This window comes from Apteryx mantelli, chromosome 5, assembly GCF_036417845.1.
Source record: "Apteryx mantelli isolate bAptMan1 chromosome 5, bAptMan1.hap1, whole genome shotgun sequence".
Lineage (NCBI taxonomy): Eukaryota > Metazoa > Chordata > Aves > Apterygiformes > Apterygidae > Apteryx > Apteryx mantelli.
In genome coordinates this window covers 71,613,978-71,633,087 of record NC_089982.1, presented here as the reverse complement: position 1 = coordinate 71,633,087, position 19,110 = coordinate 71,613,978, and the positions used below count along the sequence as shown (strand labels likewise).

The 19,110-nt window shown below is 39.9% G+C and overlaps 1 protein-coding gene across 4 annotated transcripts in view; it reads right to left on the bottom strand.

Annotated features, from left to right (window-relative positions):
* Window positions 1-9,430, bottom strand: part of BOD1L1 (biorientation of chromosomes in cell division 1 like 1) — a 40,555-nt gene extending 31,125 nt beyond the window's left edge. For all 4 annotated transcript variants that reach the window (XR_010884466.1, XM_067298220.1, XM_067298221.1 and 1 more), the window contains exons 1-8: window positions 9,224-9,430; window positions 8,591-8,715; window positions 7,072-7,262; window positions 5,150-5,761; window positions 4,522-4,671; window positions 2,985-3,151; window positions 1,582-1,705; window positions 1,115-1,259 (exon numbers count right to left, since the gene is read on the bottom strand). Coding sequence is in view for 3 of the 4 variants with exons in the window: in XM_067298220.1 (XP_067154321.1) it covers window positions 1,115-1,259; window positions 1,582-1,705; window positions 2,985-3,151; window positions 4,522-4,671; window positions 5,150-5,761; window positions 7,072-7,262; window positions 8,591-8,715; window positions 9,224-9,430 (1,721 nt within the window). In the remaining variant the exon portion in view is untranslated. The remainder of the gene's footprint in view (window positions 1-1,114; window positions 1,260-1,581; window positions 1,706-2,984; window positions 3,152-4,521; window positions 4,672-5,149; window positions 5,762-7,071; window positions 7,263-8,590; window positions 8,716-9,223) is intronic.
* Between the last annotated feature and the right edge of the window lie 9,680 nt (window positions 9,431-19,110).

The window sequence follows — 19,110 nt, the reverse complement described above, 5'->3', positions numbered from 1 at the left end:
AGCAATTGAAAAACAAACAAACAAAATTTGTAAATGTTCAGCTTTTAAACTAAGGAGGGGAAAAAAAAAAAGGAGAGAGAGAAGTGTTCTCTAAGATACAGAAGAAGCACAATCACACAACTTTAAACTATTCAATTTTTCCAAGCTTCTTATATCTTGGGAAAAAGAAGAAAGCCTAAACAGATATCCTCTGAACATCAGTGCTTTAAAGGACAGAATATTAGTATGACAATATTAGCACAGTAAGTGTTACTGTAAAAAAAGATAAGAGCCCTCCTTGTCACAGAGAAATATATTCTCCCTTCTACCCTTCTTGTACAGAAGAGAACTTTAAAAATACTCTTCATCTTTCAGAAACTTGGTTCATTTTATAGTTGTGTGTGTGCGCATGTGTGTGCTGACACATACACACGTATACAAAACATCAATTTAAAGACCAAGCCAGCTTGAAGACTGACTGAAATAAAGTTCCTAAAAATAAATAAATAAATAAATAAATAATTGCACAGTAAATTCCAGCCGGTGCAGCTGTGCAATACATTAATATGTATTTGAGCAGTGGATTAGTTTGAATAGTATCAACCTGGTAAGTCTTTTTAGTTTACCTCATTAATAAACTCAAGAAACAAAGGTGCAATAAGATGGAGAATGAAATTCTGGCATTAGTTTGGCAAAAGCTTGCCAAAAAACATGCCCTCACAAAAGGAGATACAAAAAAAATTTAAAACAAAAGGACAATTGAAAGGATTCAGGATACAACCTATTAGACATCTACTAGAAACCCAGTCAGATCAGAAAAATAATAGTTAATGGAAATACATCACACTAGTTTTTCATATTTAGATGCACAAACATCTAAACAGCTGCCTATTCTCCTGCCTTTATTACCACTGTGTGAAAAGCCACACAAAGGCTGCTACTGCAGCCTGGCTGAGCTGCAGTACATTAAGCAGCCACTACTTATGTCTCAATTTCATGCTTATTAGCAGCAAAATTGCTCAAATATTTCAAGAGGAAATTATTAAACAGATAAGGCTACTTACAAAGCTGAGCAGAACCTTTTCAAACTGAAAAAATGAATATGCAAAACTTTATGCCTTATGACCAAACATACCTTGAATCTCTCTTTCTTTTTCTGCTCAGAGCTACTTTTTTTTCTAAAAATTTCTGTTCTTTAAGTACATCCTTAATGCTGGTACCAGTAGCTTTTGATTCAAGACTTCTTGCTGAAGGTTCTTCTAAGTTCAAGCCACTTTTTCCTAAAATAATATAGTACACAAACGGTAAACTACAAAAGCATGTCTTTATATTATTGTTTCAGTTTCAAATGCGAATTGTAGGCAGTGCAGAGTACTAACCTGTAGGGGTGGTTGTTGCATTTCAGCAACATAATCATGGGATATATGAAAGAGTGAAGACATTTTCATAAATAAACAATTTGCTTAATCCATTCTTCTGCTAAATCCCTAGCGAAACCTTGGGCTACCAATATTTTATTCTGAATGTTATTTTTCTCTCTTAAAAAAAGAACAAAACCCAAAACCCACAAAACCAAAAAGTTAAATATTATACATCCCATACCTTTAGCATTTTGACTTCCAGTTTTCAGCGACTTTGTTTTTTCTGCAGCTTTCTGTTTACGTTTTTCTTCAAGCCTCTCCCTGTTAATTTGTCTTCTTAGGAGTCTCTCTTCTTTTTCTTTGGCCTGAAGATATAAGAACAAGGAAAAGACAGTTTATTTTTACCGTTAGACCAAACAAGGAGTATTCTTTGACTATACAAATACACTTTTAAATCCTGCAGAAATCAGAATGTTTTACCTTGAGGCAAAAAAAAAAAGAAAAAAAATAGTCCTTAGAAAGCGCTGTATGAAAGTTAACTGAATCCTCTAAAAATTCTGTGAGGTAAAATTATGCTAAGCCCCATAAAGTTTCATTGCTGCTTGACACTGCAGAGAGATGGAGGCTATGAGACTTTCTCAAAGTATATATTCAAGATATGGCGCCCACAATCAGACTGCACCGTAGTTTACAGGTCTCATTTGCTCACAACTTTTTTCTTCTAGACATATTTACCTTTCCAATTATTTTTACAATTGCTTTCTTTCATGTTTGAATTACATCATACTAAATTGTGCAAGTAAAATACAGACCCTGTTGTACCCACTGTTATTGGGTGAATAAATGGGGGCAAACTATGCTATCCTAATAACATGTAGGTAGCCAAAGGAGAAAGATATCTAAAAGAACTGCTGGTCCTTCTTCCATGCAGCACAGTGAACATGCTTAAACCTCTACCCATTCTCACTGCCAGCAGATATGATACAAACTACCAAGTTCACAGACAGGAAGAACTGAAATTGTAAAGCAACAGTGTAAGGAAGTAGCCTGCAGTCAATTCAAGCCTGCTCTACACGAACCACACCAAAACCAGGTAATAGATAGATAAGGGCTACTTTTTCCATCCAAATTGCCACTTATATATATGTATATATATATATATATATATATATATATATATATATAAAAAGTCTATTGAAGACCAGATTTTTCATATGCACAGTAATTCTCAATCTCCACACCAAGTGACTCAAATGAGAAAGAATTCATCTACTGCTGTGATTCTGCAAAGACACTTCACATACTTAGTAAATCCTCTGTAAACACCAGAAGTGTGTTCATTTTAGAGAGGGAAAAAGATGGGAGGGGTTGGGGGGGAAGTGCATCATGGCTTTGATAGCTAGAAGCCTTCAAATGGCACGTAGCAGAGCACTTCTTTGGAGTTCAGTGCTTCAAATCACACAATACTGGTCAAAGCTGGAAGAAGGGGTAGCTGTAACACAGGAAACAAAACAAACAAACAAAAAAACCCCCAAAAGAAACAGCAAATTATCCCACTTAAACCATCACCAAATAAGAAATGGAATTTCTGTACTGAAAAATTTAAGATGTTAGAATTTGAACAGTAACAATATCCAGACTTACAATGGACTGACGGCGCTGCTCTACAGTTCGTTCATCATCAGAATCACTGAAGTACTTGGAGTACAAAAAAGGCTTGCGAACATAAGCGTGACGAACAGGCTTGGCTTTCCCATCACTCAGCTCATTAGTCTGAGACTTTGTCTTACTATGACTTTTCTCCTCTTCATCTGAAAGAAAGTTAGTAAAGTGTAGAGATACGTTGATAAATTACGGCAGAATTTTTAACATACAATTTTATACCAAATGCTAACTTATGACAAGGTAAGCTGCTTTATAATTTAATAATAGAACTATTTCCTTTAAAAATACAAACAACAAAAAATTCAAATACCATACACCAAAATATCACTGGATTATGAAAGCCTGAAAGGGATATTCATCCATTTGTGCACATTATTGTTATTCAGGCAAAAAGTTGCAAATTACAAAAAGCAGAATAAACTTGGGTAAAACAAAGGTGCTTATTCTCTTATAATGTATATAAAAAGGCAACATGATTTACAGGTATTTAGCCACTTATTAAGCTAATACTGTGTAAGATGTCAGAATATAATTTCTGCTGTGCATTAAATTAAACTGCATTCACACATCAGAAGAGCAGAACTTAAAAATTAAATAGGTTTACTAAAATATATACAAAATTTTTTTTCATACTCATATAAGTACTATTCATGTAAATCTATTTCAATTTTATCAGGGTTATTATAAATAGAGCAAAAAAAAAATTTGTGCTCCATACTGTACAATAAATTTGCATCCTTGAAAGAAACTTAAGGCTTGTTTTCACTTCACAAATAGTCATACCTGAATGCAACTGTTATGTTTACAGGTAACTTCAAAGCCAGACAATATGCAAGTAATTCAGTGCTTCTAAATAATATTCTTAGAGCAGAAAAGATAAGCTCACAGCATACTAGGAACAACTCATACAGGCTCTAAAGCACTGTATCTTATGAAGTGGAAGGCCTTCTTAACTCCGAAAGTCACATACTTCCAAAAGCTAGAGTTCAGTCCGCTCCAGACAAAGAGACCACAAGGAGGCAAACTGCCTGGCAAACAGATTTGGTGCTTCTAAGCTCTTAGAGCCAGATCCATTCATGTTGCTTCCACTGTGGAATTTGGAAATCTCTGCAATCTAAAAGCTCTAGTACTGGCCTGATTTGCAAAGTGAGCTATACACCGTAAGGCCACAGACAAAGCAGTCCAAGGTTAGACCAAATTCTTGGGGAAGGGAGGGTAAAAACCTCAAAAACAAAGCCAAAACCCATCATCACTAAGTGTTTCTGCTGCCTGTGAAACACTTCAGTACAAGAACATATCATACCATTAAAAAAAAGATTCAGAATATGTACCATTACTCAGCTTTGCTAATTGCACAAACACTATCAATTCCACATTCAAGTTCTTGTGCATAAATAAGCACAATAAAATATACTGCAAAATGTCAAATTTACAATATAATTTACTCGAATGACAAAAGCATTACATATTCTTTCTCATTATTTTACCACCAGATTTAACAATCTGGACATTTTACCATCTGATGTGATCTCCCCTTCTTCAGTACTGTCAGAAATTACAGCTTCCTCTTCGCTCTCCTCTTCAAAGGAAGAAAGGTCACTGGTATGGACAGAGCTGACAGTGATGTCACTGAGTACATCCGTATCTGAATCTACCAAAGTATGTTCTTGCAAAGGAAAAAATAGAAAGAAGTTGTAATGCAGTACACTCTATTTGAGAAATTTTTCTTACCAAAACAGTTATTTTGCCATTGAAAACATACTGTTGTCTTAAGGATAAGAAGCAGAGAAAAATATATTTATAACATTGTAAAGAAATATTGTTAGACTGACTCCTTTTACTCAAAGGAAAAATCCCACTGAGGTACAACTAGAAACTTTATACACAAACCAGGATCCTTGGTCATCTGCCTCACTCTGGTGAGCTCTCTCAATCAACACACACTTAAAGAATCAAGGATGATCAGATTACTGATGCGAGTTCCTCAGTTAAGTGTGATAAACTACAACCTGGTTTGTTGCCAGCTAGAGAAATTTGGCAGGATCAGCACAGCACCTCATTCCAAATATACTTCCAATTCACCTCCTGAATACACTTTTGAAAAACCAGTCATATTTTAAGGAAAAGATTCACCCACATCATACCTTCTTTTGTGCTTTCAGTTATTTTATGCTTATTGCTATTTTTTTCTGGAACTAAGAGTTTCAGTGGTTCTGACTCTCTCGCTTGCTTTTCTTCTTTTGGCTTTGTAGTATCGTCACTTTTCTTTGAATGGTCAGACTTCTTCTCAAGTTTTTCTTTCTTTTCTTTTCTTCTGTCCCCTTTCTCACTGCTGTCTGGTTTCTTGTCACATTTATCTACCAATTTACTCTTTTGATCTTCACTTTCCTGTTGAATTTCCTTACTTGTAGAAGTTAAACTATTAGTATCCTTTGCTGCATTTTTTATTTCTTCACTTTGACAGGGAAACTCATTTAAATCTTCACACTTTTCAAATGTTTCAGCTCCTTCTCCAGAAAGATCACAAATTGCTTTCTCTCTGTCTGGCAAGTCCTCTGCATTTCGCTCTCTCTCGGTGCTACCATCAACACTCTGCTGAGACAAGAGTCTTTTTGCAACTTTGTCATTGCTCTTGGAATTTGAATTCTCTGTTGAAGCCCTGGCAGCACTTGCTTCTTGGTTAAGAGATGTTATTGTTTCCAAAATGGACATTGCATCACTAGCTACATTGCCACTAGGAGCAGTAGTAGAGACACCTTGAAGAATAAGAAAAAATAGTTTTAGTTCATCTAAGTTTCTGTAACTTTCCAGGAAGGAAATATTTATTTCTATAGGGCTTACATTTGAAAGGAAGTGGCCTTTCAGATAGGATATGCATCCCATGAAACAAAAAAGATTGCTCACTCCATTTAAAATAAATAAATCTAACCACAAGGTTTGACTAATTTTGAATCTAACCATACAGAGATTTTGGATTAAAAAAAGGAAAAAACAAGAAGTTTCACTTCTAAAATGATTCAGCTCTGATTACCTGAGATTCATTTTGCTCTGTGTCATATGGCTGTTTCTGAGATCACTAAAGAAAGCAGGGGTTGTCTATGAAGGATGTTCTGCACACAACCCTTCCTCAACTTCACCATCATCCCAAATGTGAGGATGACTTTGGAGTAGCATGAAATAGAATATTGCAGTAAAAAATAATAATAAAAAAAAAAATCTAGATTTCATTACTCCGTTATCTTTATAAATCATCTGGAAAGTGGACTCAGCATATTATACTTTCAAACTTCATGAAGACAACGGAACTATCAAAAATCCTGTATCATTTTCCCATTCTCTTAGAAGGAACTTTGAAGGTGGCTGAGAAAGAGTTAACTGGATGAGCCCTAAGAATTGCAGCTGGCTTGTTAGCCCACTTACTTTAAAGGAAGTGGGCCTCACAGGAGAAGGGCTAGGATTTAAATAAAGGGTCTGGTTACAACTAGACTGACTGCTCTGGAGCCCCTTAGGAAGGAAAGAACAGACAATTACCTGTGGGAGTGTTTAGAAGCATATACCAGACAGCACAAATGAAAATCATAAAGCAAGTGCTATGTTTATACATAAGCTAGAGACTGGCTGATTTAGAGTAGAACTTAAGCTCTTGAGAGAAGCTTAGCCATTCAAATTTTACTGCACACAGTAACCGCATTAGGACAGTTAATGTTTTGTAGATAATCTTTTTTGATCTAACAATCCATAAAAAAAAAGTGAAATCATTCTTTTCCTATAGCTATGTCTTATCTGACCCTACAATACTTACATATCCTGATATCAACTCTTTTACAGTAAACTGATTCCTTGTAATCTCAGGTAGAAGGGACAGAGTTTGGTACATGGTGACATCTCTCGTGCCTTCTACATTTACACGTACAGCAATAGATAAATATTATGGTACGCTGCCTGGAGCTCAGCTTGTTAATACTGATGCTAACCATTTTGTGCTAGCAGCAAACCTAGTCAATGCTTCCTCTCTTGAGTAAAACAAAATTCTGGTAATAGACTGCTTAGAGCAATGGTAGAATACCTTGTACTGCAATAGAAGCATCTTTTTTCTCCTCACTTGGAGCTGTACTGAGGCCTGCCTCCTCTTTGTGATTCAATGTGGCTAAAAATTCATGAACAGCTTTTTCCACCTGAGGTCTGAATGTGTGGTTGATCTTTGGGTCCACAACCTGAGAAATAATTCTGTCAATTCCAGATTCCAACATTCCAGACCTGGAACAAAGTTACATTAACACTTAATAAAGAAATGTCTTTTCAAGAGCATCTTAATGAAATATGCTCATTTAGGTGTGAAGTAAACACTTTTAAGAACTCCCAGTGAAGCATTAATGTTTTCTGAGTATCACTTCAAGTGTGTATTTAGCTAACTACCTCTATTTCAATAGCTCTCACAATGTCTTATGAACATAGAAGAAGAACATTTATTTCCCCCCAAAAAACTTACGGTAAAGAAACAAAGTGATCCAACCACATAGAATTAAAATGATGAACAGCCGCTGTTATGTCATTACTGTCTATGCCTACAAAGGTTAACTAATTGTAAAAGTGATGTTCATGGAAGAACTTAAGAAGAAACATGATCTTATTAATTTGTTTTGTTCCATGGGAATTAATTATAGAAAGCACAAGGGACAGATACATACTAGACCAGTCATCACCACCATAAGTTACTTTCCTCCAATACTGTCTGACAGCTCAGAGTTCTGCTGCTTTATACAACTCTCTTAATCTTCTAATAACATCAAATAAATCATAATAGACAGCTTTCTATCTATGGCTTATCTCCAGTCCCCCTGTACATTCCAGAAAAGACTACATTATCTCTTGTCCCCATTGCTTATTAAAAGAAAGCTCCAAATCCCCTTTACCAATTACCAATGGTATCACTTTGCTATCTGTGGAAAAAATTGTTCTCAAATCCCTTTTTTATCCAATCCAATGGATCCAATCTAGTGACCAAACACTTGCTACTCTGAAGAAATTTCCTAATGTTTCTTATGGCTCTACATATTGAGAACAAAAACTAGAGGAACACTCATGAAATAATGCAACATCAGATTAGTTATGTCAAAATGACATCAAGCACTTCCACAAAAACTTTTCTCTGGCTGGACGGATTTATGTCCAGTTTCTTGCTCTGTGAACTTAAGTTCGTACTCTACAAACCTTAATTTGTCAAAGCCTATTAACTTTATTTGGCTCAAAATTTGGTAATAATAGGAATTGCATTAATTTCTCGCTTAGAAAAAAAGAATAAAGCCGAATTCTCTAGCTAGGATGTTGCATCCCAAATCAGAAACAAGCTTTCCATCCCTGGAACAACTTGGATCAGACAAAATAATATTTGCAGTCTAACTCAGACTAATGCTGGTGACAAGTTGCTATCTGAAATAATAATGTCTTTTAAACATGAAAAAAGAAATGCTTCTTTAGATGTGTGTTTAAAGAAAGCAAGCAGTTTACAATTGACCTAGAGCCTCAGTCAGCTATCACAGTACATGAGCGTGTTCAAGCACAGAAACTCCAAATGTTTCACTTACTTGAGAACCTGCTGCCTAATATTGTTTCTCAGCTGGTTCTTGTTGAGATGAGGACTCCAGGTATGAGTTGCCAAATGATTGGAAACAAAGTTGTCAACACGTTGTCTCAAATTCTGATATGCAGGCTAGGAGAAATAGAGAAGTTAGACACGAGCTTTGATAAACTATTATCCTCCCAGAGACTTGTCTGGAAAAGCTAAAAGCCTCTCTGAATTCTACCTACTGAACACACTAGCTACCCCTTCCTTATTGTGGTGAACAAAATACGTCAAACATACCTACGTTATTAGAAACCCTCAACAAAAACAGTCGCGTTTGTACCGCCGACCTGCCCACGCTTCCCTCTGAAAACACGGACTCCGGCTTTGCTCCCGGGAAAGCCGAGAAGAGGCTTTAACTCGGCGGGGGCCAAGGGGCGAGCCGGAGTCCTCGGCGGGGCCGTGCCGCTGCCCGTGTCCTCCCTCCGCCGCCCTCCCGGACGGGCCGAGCCAGCGCCCGCCGCGCCGCAGCCCGGCTCCCGCCGCCCCCCACCCCCGCCGCAGCCGGCGCCGGGACCGCGGGCGCGGGGCCGAGGCGGCCGAAGGGCACCGCGCCGCCGGCCGCCCGCGCCGAGGCGCCGCCGGCCGCCCCCACCTTGGTGTCAACGTCGGCCAGGCAGTCGCGGCGGAACTGGTCGAAGAGCCCCTGGCTCTTGAGGTGGTTGACGATCATGGAGACCAGCTCGGGCTCCGCCGTGCCGCCCCCTCCGGCGGCCGCGGCCCCCGGCAGCGGCGGCTGCTGCTGCGGGGGCGGGGGCGGCGGCGGCGGCGGCGGGGGCTGCGGCTGGGAGTTGCTGGCCATGGCGGGAGCGGGGCGGCGCGGCCCGCAGCGAGCGCGGCTGCCGGCTCTGCCGGCCGGGCCCCAGGCGGGGGCTTGTTACTGAGCAGCGGCCGCGGCAACTCTGACCCGGAAGCGAAAGGGAACGGAGGGAGGAAGCGAGAGACAACGACAAGGCAAGCAGGGATACAGCCGAGAGCGGCGCCATCGGCGCAGGGCGAACACTGGCGAGCCGAGGGAAGCGGTGCTGCGGGCCCTTTAAGGGGACGGGGAGGGCGGAGCCGCTCTCGCCCCGCTCCGACAGCGCCCCAGATCCCGCTGCAGCGACGACGGGGGGGGGGGGGCCGAGGCGGCCCGCGGCTCCCCGCGCTCCCCGGCCGCAGCTGGGCGGTGCGGACAGCGCGGAAGGCCCGCGGAGCACGACCGCCCGCCGAGCCCGGCGCCGCGCTGCTGCGCGCTTCCCGGCGGCGCCCTCGAAGCCCCGCCCCCGGGCCGGGAGCCCGCCCCTTCCTGCGCTGGCCGCCATGATGGTGGGGCCGGCGCCGCGCGCTTCCTACCCGGGGCGAGGGGCGGGGCCGCGCCCCCGGTGCAGCCGCCCGAGCGCGCCCCCGCCGAGCCCAACGGCCAGCGCGGGCGCGCGCGGCGGGGCGGGGCGGGGCGGGCGCCGGTTCGCGGCGCCGGTTCGCTGCCCCGCTGGGCGCCGCCGCTCATTTTGTCGGTTGCTTTCAGGCGGCGACCTGAAGTCGGGGCTCCTCGGCTGCTGCGTCCCGCCACCGCGTGGGTCCGCGGCGGTTGATTGCACTGACGGGCTGCGTGAAAACAGCCCTTTTAAAGAGACTTTTCCCTCAGAGAAGCCACGAGTTGTTCCTCTCTGCCAATAGTTCATTTTGTTTCCCTGGCCCTCTTTCCCCTACCGCAGAGGACGCTCCTGCCCTTACCTTGTCACCTGTAACTAAAGGCCCCTGTCACCTGTCCATGTCTGTAATTTCCTGAGGCTCTGAGGGGCCTTCTGGGGCCTGGGGGTCGGTGAGGCAAACTGGGTAATACTGGGGCTTAAGCTTGTTTTCTTTAGGTTTCACTGTATCCCCACTTGCTCTTCTAATATGAGTGTTTTCAAGCCCTTTCTTGTGTGTGGCTTGTTGCATCTTTCCTCATTTATTTCTCTCAGTGTTATAGTCACAACATTTTAATATTCTGCACTGAAGTCTCTTCAGTGCCTCTAATTGCTTTTGACACTCTCCTAAATATCTTTTGTTTCCACAGTCTTTGAATTTGAGTTGAATACAGACTGGTCTAATAATTCCCAGACTGTCTTGTTATGACTGAAACAGGACCACGGAGTCTGTAAATAATAAATTGGGAAATGGAGAAATTAATTTTGTTTGAGACAAATTAATTTGTACTAATTTCCCATGTTTGGGAAAATAATTTGTAGGGACAATAACTGAATGACAGTGCTGTTTCACTGGGTGTGGTTTGGTCCACTAGTCTTTTCCTGCCTAGCTGACAGAGCTCCTTTCCTAACCAGGGTGGATAAGCGTGAAAGGAAGTGTAAAAATGCACTTAAAAATATAAAGACTGGCTTATAGTAAAAGAAAAGGGATTTGGCAGTAATAATTGTTTTGATTACACAAATTCTGTGGTGTAATGAGTGGCGTTTCTGTTCAGCTACAAATGTTAGAAATTGCCATCTGCAGCTATAGTAATCATTAAAAATCTTTTTGATCATCAGAGCAAGAGTCTCAGGATTGTTATTGCAGACTTAAAAGTAGGTCAGAAGCCTAAAGCTTGCCACGAGTTTTCCTATTGTAAAATAAGTACTCTTAGACTATTTAGAACTGCACAGGAGGAGCCAAATCTGACAAGTATTTAAGAATATTGTGAGAATAATTAAAAGAATCTGGCCTCTATTTACGTAGTTTCATATTTCTACATGGACGTCCAGAAGGATTAGAGCACCAGGGTTTAAGATGGGTGGGGAATCTGCAGCTTGGAGCCTGATGAAGCCCACTACCAGTATATGCAAATGCACGGTCTGCTGAATCTGCTAGAAAGATCTGTTCATCCCTCAATAAGGAAAAGTTTCTTCACTGCTGACTAAAGATCATGTAACAGTAAGCAAGAAAGGGCAGAAGAAAAGGGTGTCATTTTAGTAAATGCATCTCCTAATTTTAGAAATTGTGTGACTTACTGTGATAATGCATGAAATTTCCAGAGTTTACAGGGAAGTTAGCAAAATTTTTCAGAGTGTTAGGGAAAAGCACTGCCACTCCCTGTTTTTTGGGCAAAAAAGCCAAGCATAATGCAAAAAATGGAAAAGCATTCTGCTTTAACACCGCAGGCGAGATACCTGCCTCACAGTGGCGTACCGTTCACAACAAGATGTGTCACAGATAACCTGGAACATATGTGGCCTTTGTCTCAAACTACGTCAGTGAATATGCTGTGAAGGATACTAGGGAACAGGAATCCATTAATGTGATTTGGGAATTTAAGGGCTATCAGGGATCAGTTATGCCCAGTGGTCTGAAACTATTGCAACAAGCAGTCCATATTCTTGATTCATTGATTCTAATTTCATTCAACTGAATGCGGAAGACTGTTCAGTGCTGTGCATTATGTACTCTCCCATGCTGCCTGTAACTTGCTCAGTGTTCCAGGCTTGTCAGATCTCTTATTTCTCAAACTTGGTAATTCAGCACTGCAGAACTTTAATCCTAAATACTGTGAAAACGGCCGATTTGTTGTTTGGGTACAACTGTACATTGTCCTGTGGGAAGACGCTGTAGGGGAAACTCTTAAGTCTGCTGAAAATAAACAAAACACTAGTTTGAATTAAACTGAAATCCGGCCTCAGTTGTCTATTCATTTTAAGGATGCTTTGCGCTCTTATATTAGCTGAGATTTGGTTACAAGAAGTCTTGTATGCTAATAGAAAGATAGAGTATTTGTTGATTCCACTATAGTGTAGCTATGCAAACAATTACAAGTGTACATCCAAATGTTAACTGTCTTGCTTTCTTCAGTGAGCTCACAAAGGAACATGATTTCCTTATATACGTAAGTGTAATTTTTTCAATTGTTCCAGACCGTTCATACTATTCAGTTCTTGAAGTTATTTATTTTGTACTCAGTATTTATCCTTGTAGTTTATTGTAGTTATTACTGTCATTTAATGTAGTCATTTAGTGATGCCTGATATCCAGTGCTAGTCAAATGTCTTTATTTGTGAGATAACATTGAGAAGGACTTTTCAGATAATTAAGAGATACAGTTTGAGCTGAAATACTGAAAGATACAAAGGATTTGTTCTTCAGTATTTTGTAGTTCTTTCTGAGTTCAGTAATCTCGTTTACCTTTATAGTCCCAGTTAATTTTCCTAGCCTATATTTCTGTTACTATTTCTGTTTCTAGGACTGTCCAGAAAAAAGAATTGTTCCAAGCACACACTTCATGTCTTCGCTTGTGCTTGGACCAAATCTTTTTCCAGACAGTCCTAAGAGTACCTCTCCTTAACTTTTGCTTTTTCTATATTCACCTCATTCCTCACATCTTCACTTATGTAAACAGTTGAATTGCATATGGTGTCTGTTTGGCTTATGTCCTGCACTGCTGATTTTTCTGTACTTTGAACTATACTTCTGTCTTTTTCTAAAGTAATTTGGAATTTTTGTAGTGTTAATGTCTGTGATCCCTAATCATAGTATGAGAATTTTCAATCATTTATATTCTAATTTCTAACTATATTGCATTTTACTTTATTTGGGAACTTTTATTGAAATTGATTTTTTTCAATAAAAAATCAATTATTACTTTTACTAGTTCATATTTTCATATCCTGCCATCGCCACTATGGGAATGTACAAACCAGTAATGACTACTATTGCTTTCCCAGTCTTTTAGGGAAACAGCTTATTACTTACTTAATAAAGTAGACCACTTACCAAATATTTCTCAGTTCCAGATGCAGTTCTTAAAGTCTTGGCAACATTTAAGTGCTGAATAAATACTAAGATTCAAGGGAAACAAAAGGAGGTGCATAAGATGTTGTGGGAACTAAAAGTTTATGTGTTTGCAAGAGGAGACTAGACAATTACATGAAAGAGAGAGTTCTTGAAAGTCATGAAATACACAGAAAGTACATCCGGGCCGGAAGGTGCCTGCTCTGTGTGCTGTCAGAGGCTGGGAGAGTATTTGTGTATCTTCTGTTTTACGTCCTCCCTGGATGCTTGCTTTTTGTCCCTTATCAGACATAGGACGCTAAGGCTAGACAAACCCATTGCAGCCGTGGTCATTACGACAGCAAGGCATGCAGCTTGTGATTTCAAGTTAAGATCTTTTTGTCTCAGGCTTATGGTTGAGTAGTTGTAGACATCAACGGAGTAATTCAATAGTAATAAAATAATACGTTGAAATTTAATTTGGAAAGATTGATACTAGTGTAAGTCAAAATAAAGCACCTGCTCTTTCTTTTTAGACAATCTTGCGGGAATCTTACTGTATGAATGCCTTCCACAAGCATCAATTTCATAGTGGTCAACATCCCTAGCTGATTTCATGGGTGTTAATAAAATTAAACTGTCTTTAAGAGAGTTGCATCATAACAGAACTGATAAAACTGTTAACAAAACTTGGCAGGCTAGCTGATGTTTTCTGTTCTTTCAGGAAAACACTTTTTTGTCTTTTTTATCTATGTCAAAACCTTATGTTTACTCAGTATATCCTGATAAGGTATCTAAATTTATGAAATATCTGAAATTCAGGTGACTGCTGCTTGTAAAAACGGTTAACCTAAGATGAGTATGTTCTTTGTCTATGTAGTTAGCTGAGGGCAGCTTAGACGCTTAATTCTAAAGGTGATTATCTGAGACTAAGGAATTCAAATCAGAAGAAATGACCTTAAATTGCATGTGTAAAAGCTCCATACAGGGTTCTAAAGTGTGAAGGTAAAAATCCTCTACTTTGCATAGGAGTGAACTCCCAACCTGGAAAAGTTTGGTTTTGCAAAGATACGCCCTTCCTCTGTGATAAGCTTTACCTTGCAAAGTTTTGTGCTCTATAAAGATAAAGGATTGTTGGTTGTGTTGAACTGTGAGGCTGAAAACCTTACAAGTGGGACGTTCCTCTTAAATATCTGTATTCCGTTACAAAAAGGGACACACAGAAGAGAGAGCTATTTAGAAGTAATTTGCTTTTTCTAGGGAAAAGTAAAGACTTTTAATCAGGAATGACTGAAATGCCTGAGCAGAGAGTGAAAAATATAAAGCTGCCTAGCACCAGCTAAAGAAAGATCTGCCCAGGATAAATTGCTCAGTTCTTCCTCTACATATATGGTAACATGTCTGTGCCTTGCACCATCCACATTACCACCGTTGTTTCATTCTGTGAAGGTTATTCTCTTTTCCTGTGTAGCTTATATATTGTTTATTGTGGTACAATAAACCTAGAACGTACAGTGATGAACTGATTTGTTGAATGAATGCATTTGCTGATGCATATTTCACATTTGCTTCTCCCCTGTGCATAAACTCTATATTTTTTGATTGTCTGTAGTTAAAGAAAGTGTCTCAGATTTTCTGATGCTTGCTGATGACAATTTTTCCAAAAGGGTAAAATTATTGTGCCTGGGAGCAACACCAGTAATCACAGTCTAGTCCACCCTGTTTTGAAACAGCAGAGAAATGCTGAGGTTTTATGCTTCGTCGATAACAGCAAATGTGGTTTCAGTTGAGCTGCGGCATAAAATGCTCTATTTGTAAGACTAAAATGTAGCCAAGACACAGACTACATTGTTAGCTGTGGCATGATCAGCGAGGCGTCCGTATCATTATATGGTAATAGTCTTGATATGCGAAATTTTCTTGGACTGCCAAGACCTAAGGATGTGATTTTGTCATTTTTTCTGGATATAAAAAAAGTATGGATAAACTTTTAATTATTTAATAAAGCATGCTTGGTGCGCTCCTTCTGGCTTCAAGACCATGTTTCTTTCCAGGTTCTTACTGGTGTTTTCATTTGTTCAAGTATACACACACACACACACACTTTTTTTTTTTCATTTGGTACTGGCAAGTAGGCTTTATGTAAAAGGTGAAGCTTGATGGCTTAGGTGTGTTATCCAGTGGAACCGCAAATGCAGTTTGAGTCAGTGGGAGGTTGCCTGTCCTAAGTGTTTTCCTAAGACAGGCCTTTGGCAAGCTGAATACTTGGCAGAAGTGAAAACAGTCACTGGACAACAGGTTTTAAAGCGATGAAAGAAAAGCTTTTATTTAAATTAGCATGTCATGACCTTGGTGCTGACATCTCTAATACTTTTCAATCACTTCTAAAGAGATTTCTGGAACAAAACTAAAATTACTGGGAGATCCTGGTTCTCACACAGGAACTAAATGGAGTGATTGTTGTCAGTGACAGTTCAGTTCAGTGGAGATAGCACGTTGTAACTCCTCAAAGTGGCAAGTCAAAACGATTTACTTAAGTGCTCTTTAAAAATATTACGGTTTTCAGGTTCAGTAAGTAATACTTTTTGGTCATATTTGCTGGGAAGATTAAATGGTTAAAGTTTGAAAAAAAAACTTGACAAGTATTCTAAGTCACATTTCAACAAACTAAAGTTCCTAATAGTTTTTCAATTCATGTGCAATTAAATGAACTCATCTATCTAGCTTTAACATGTAAAAGTGATTTAAAAGATACTTCTGATTGTAACTTTATCTGAAAAGTTAAGATTATATTTTTCCCGTTTCAGAATGCCAATATGATATCTAGTTTGCACATAATGCTTTTAAAATATATTATTTTGGAGATACAGCTAGGCCTCTTTTCCCTTTATTCTCATATCATGTCTCCAAAGAATGAGATCTTGGATCCCCGGGTTCTGTGATAAGGTGAGCAGAGCCTGTTTAGTGGATGACATTTAGAAACAAAATAAGATTTCTGTAACAAGTGACTATAACCCACAGAGTTACTTGATTTTTTTTTCTCTAACCAAAAGGAAATCTTTAACGGCAGATGCAGTCTTGACCTGACTGTGAGAGGAATGCATATCCGTGTGACCGTCGCCACGTCTCATGATATGGTTATTTGTGCTGCATTCTACCATGGTAATGAGGGAAGGGAGAGAAGCACTAAAGCTTTCTTACTTCTTCCCTTCACAAGCAATCAATGACTAATTGATGCAATATGGCTAGGATTGTTATTGGCATCTAAGGGACTGGACATCTAATTCCCTCTAACTTGACTGATGATCTCAGTGTATCTTTTTTTTTTCTCCCCCTTTTTGTGAAATGTAGGTCCCTGTCTGCTGGAGAAATACCACTTTATTTCTCCATTCAGATGAAAAATGTTAGAATGAGTGACTGTGCTCCGTGTAATAGACTTTTTATTTTGTTGTTTGTTTTTGACTGGAAAATACATGTTTTTGCTATTTGTGTGTAGGGAGACAGAGAAAAACTTAATGGAGTCTTGTTCTCCAGAGAGAGCACAAGAGATTATTTGCTCTTTCACTTTTGCCTAAATGTAATTTTAATGGTATGGTAAAATGGTACTGCTTAAACATATGAAAGCATAGTGAGTGGATACACACAAGCAAGATGCCTTTTATATCAGCATTCTTTGCTGACTGCAGCAAGGTGAAGTCAAGGTGGAGGCATTGCTTAAATGGGATGCACGAAGCCTAAAGTAGAGCTGATGGACTGAATTTTGCTTTAATTATACCTCGTGTAGTTCCATTGAAGTCAGCAGGGAGATGGATCAAAGCAGGACTTTGCTGCTAAATAATAGGGTGCTCAAAATTGCTCATGCCATCATTTTTGCAAGCTTGGTTGGAATCCTCAAGAAAAAAATAAAGTTACTGTATCTAGTACAAAAATAACATTTTCCATGGAAAATGTTGAAAAAATTGTTTAGAAAAAGAATTTAAAATTAAAATATAAAAATATTAAACATTTACTAAAAGATTAAATATATCAAATGGGAACTCCAGGCTTTTGACCTGTTCTTTTTTGTTGAGGGTACCACATGTTCAGATGGAAAGGGACTGTGAATCATCTTCCAGCAGTATACTTTTAGAAGAAGTGAGAGGTGGAGGGAGGGAATGAGACAGGTCATTTTGTTGCTGTTGACCTACCTTCCATGCCTCCTTCACCATATAGCTATGCAATTAAAAGAGCTCTCTCCTAAGTCACTGCGTGACAGAAGCGTGACAGAAAGTGTTGGCATGAAGCGAGGCGTGGGCAGAACATGCAGCTCCGGGGAGCCAAGCTGTGAACAGGGGCTGGGGGTCCAGGGCATTAGCTGGTGTTTCCCCATTCCCATGGGGGAAGTGATCATTTGGGGTGCTGACCCCCCTGGCAGCACACCTGGCCTTCCTCACCTTGTTCTTCACCAGGCAGGGAGAGAGGAGGAGAGTGTTGCACATGGTACGCTGGCCCCACTGTAAATCCAGGCGGTATTCCCAGACGGGGAGGCTGCGAGGGCTGCTAGCTCCCTGGGGGAGCAGCCTTAGCTGTTACACTTCAAGGCTACCTGCAGCTCTCAGGAGTCATTCTGAAGAAGGTGGGACACAGGAACAAAAAAATCTTCCATGAAACAGCACGGAGCGTTTTAAGAGTATTCTGATTTGAAGCGGGACTATGGGCTGAAGCATAGCCCAACACTAACTGTCATACAGCTTCTGGATCCAGGCTGGCCTGTTTACAGCTGGTTCGAGGCACAGAGGACAAGACTGGTTTGTCTGCAACCTCCTCTGCAAACATTGCCTCAGGTACCTCTAACCTGTTATTTTCCTATTTTATCCCATGGTCTTTGTTTAACTACCACCACCTGACTAACTTTGTTAACGTCAAACATATAGTTTATTTTGTAAGAGTAATTCTGAATAGAACAGTGTTGCACTACAGCTCATTTATTTTGTAATTAGAAATGTCTTAAAACTATCTCTGCTTGCTGCAGGCCCTTATATCCATCTATGTTTTACATGAAGACACTTTTAATTTCTTCCTCGTTATGCACAATACCGACTTAAAAGGCATATTCTTCAGGTATGTATCTGTAAGGCATGAAAATTTTGGGTAATGCCCTACTCTCCTGTATATTGTTATGTGACAGCAGATCAACAAAAGGAAACCTGATCATTAGAAGTACCTGCTTGCTGGGGATTTGCTGGAACATCTTAGAAGTTCCAGCTTCAAGAAAGGCAGGTTTAGAAAAACAACTAAAGGCTTAGAAAGCTAAAATACAAACTGTGTACCAATAATCCTTGGCTTTCTTCTGCAGCCTAAGCACTCCTTGTTCCTCCAGCCTCTGTCCTAAGAACTCTTAGGCAAGAACTCGCTCTCCATTTCTGTGTCTTTAGCCATCACATAACACCAGTGTTTCCAGCTAATGTGAGCAGACACTTTTGCAGGAAAGAAAGTGCTTCTGTATGCTGCAGTGTATTTTGGCCTGATGAAAATGTATGTGTCAGATTCAGAGGCCAGGAGATGGGGCACCTACCTTGAGAACTCAGGACAGCTCTTTCTCAGACTTCAGACTGCTGCCTTCAAGTGATACATGCCATGGTCCATTTTCCAGGATTTATCACTGATAATAAAATATTCCAGTCCTGCCAAGGCTGCTGACATCAAATAAATAGATCTAAAATGGTTATGATTTTCTCAGTCTGAACATCAAGTATGGATGGAAATCTATTCCTTTGACTTCTC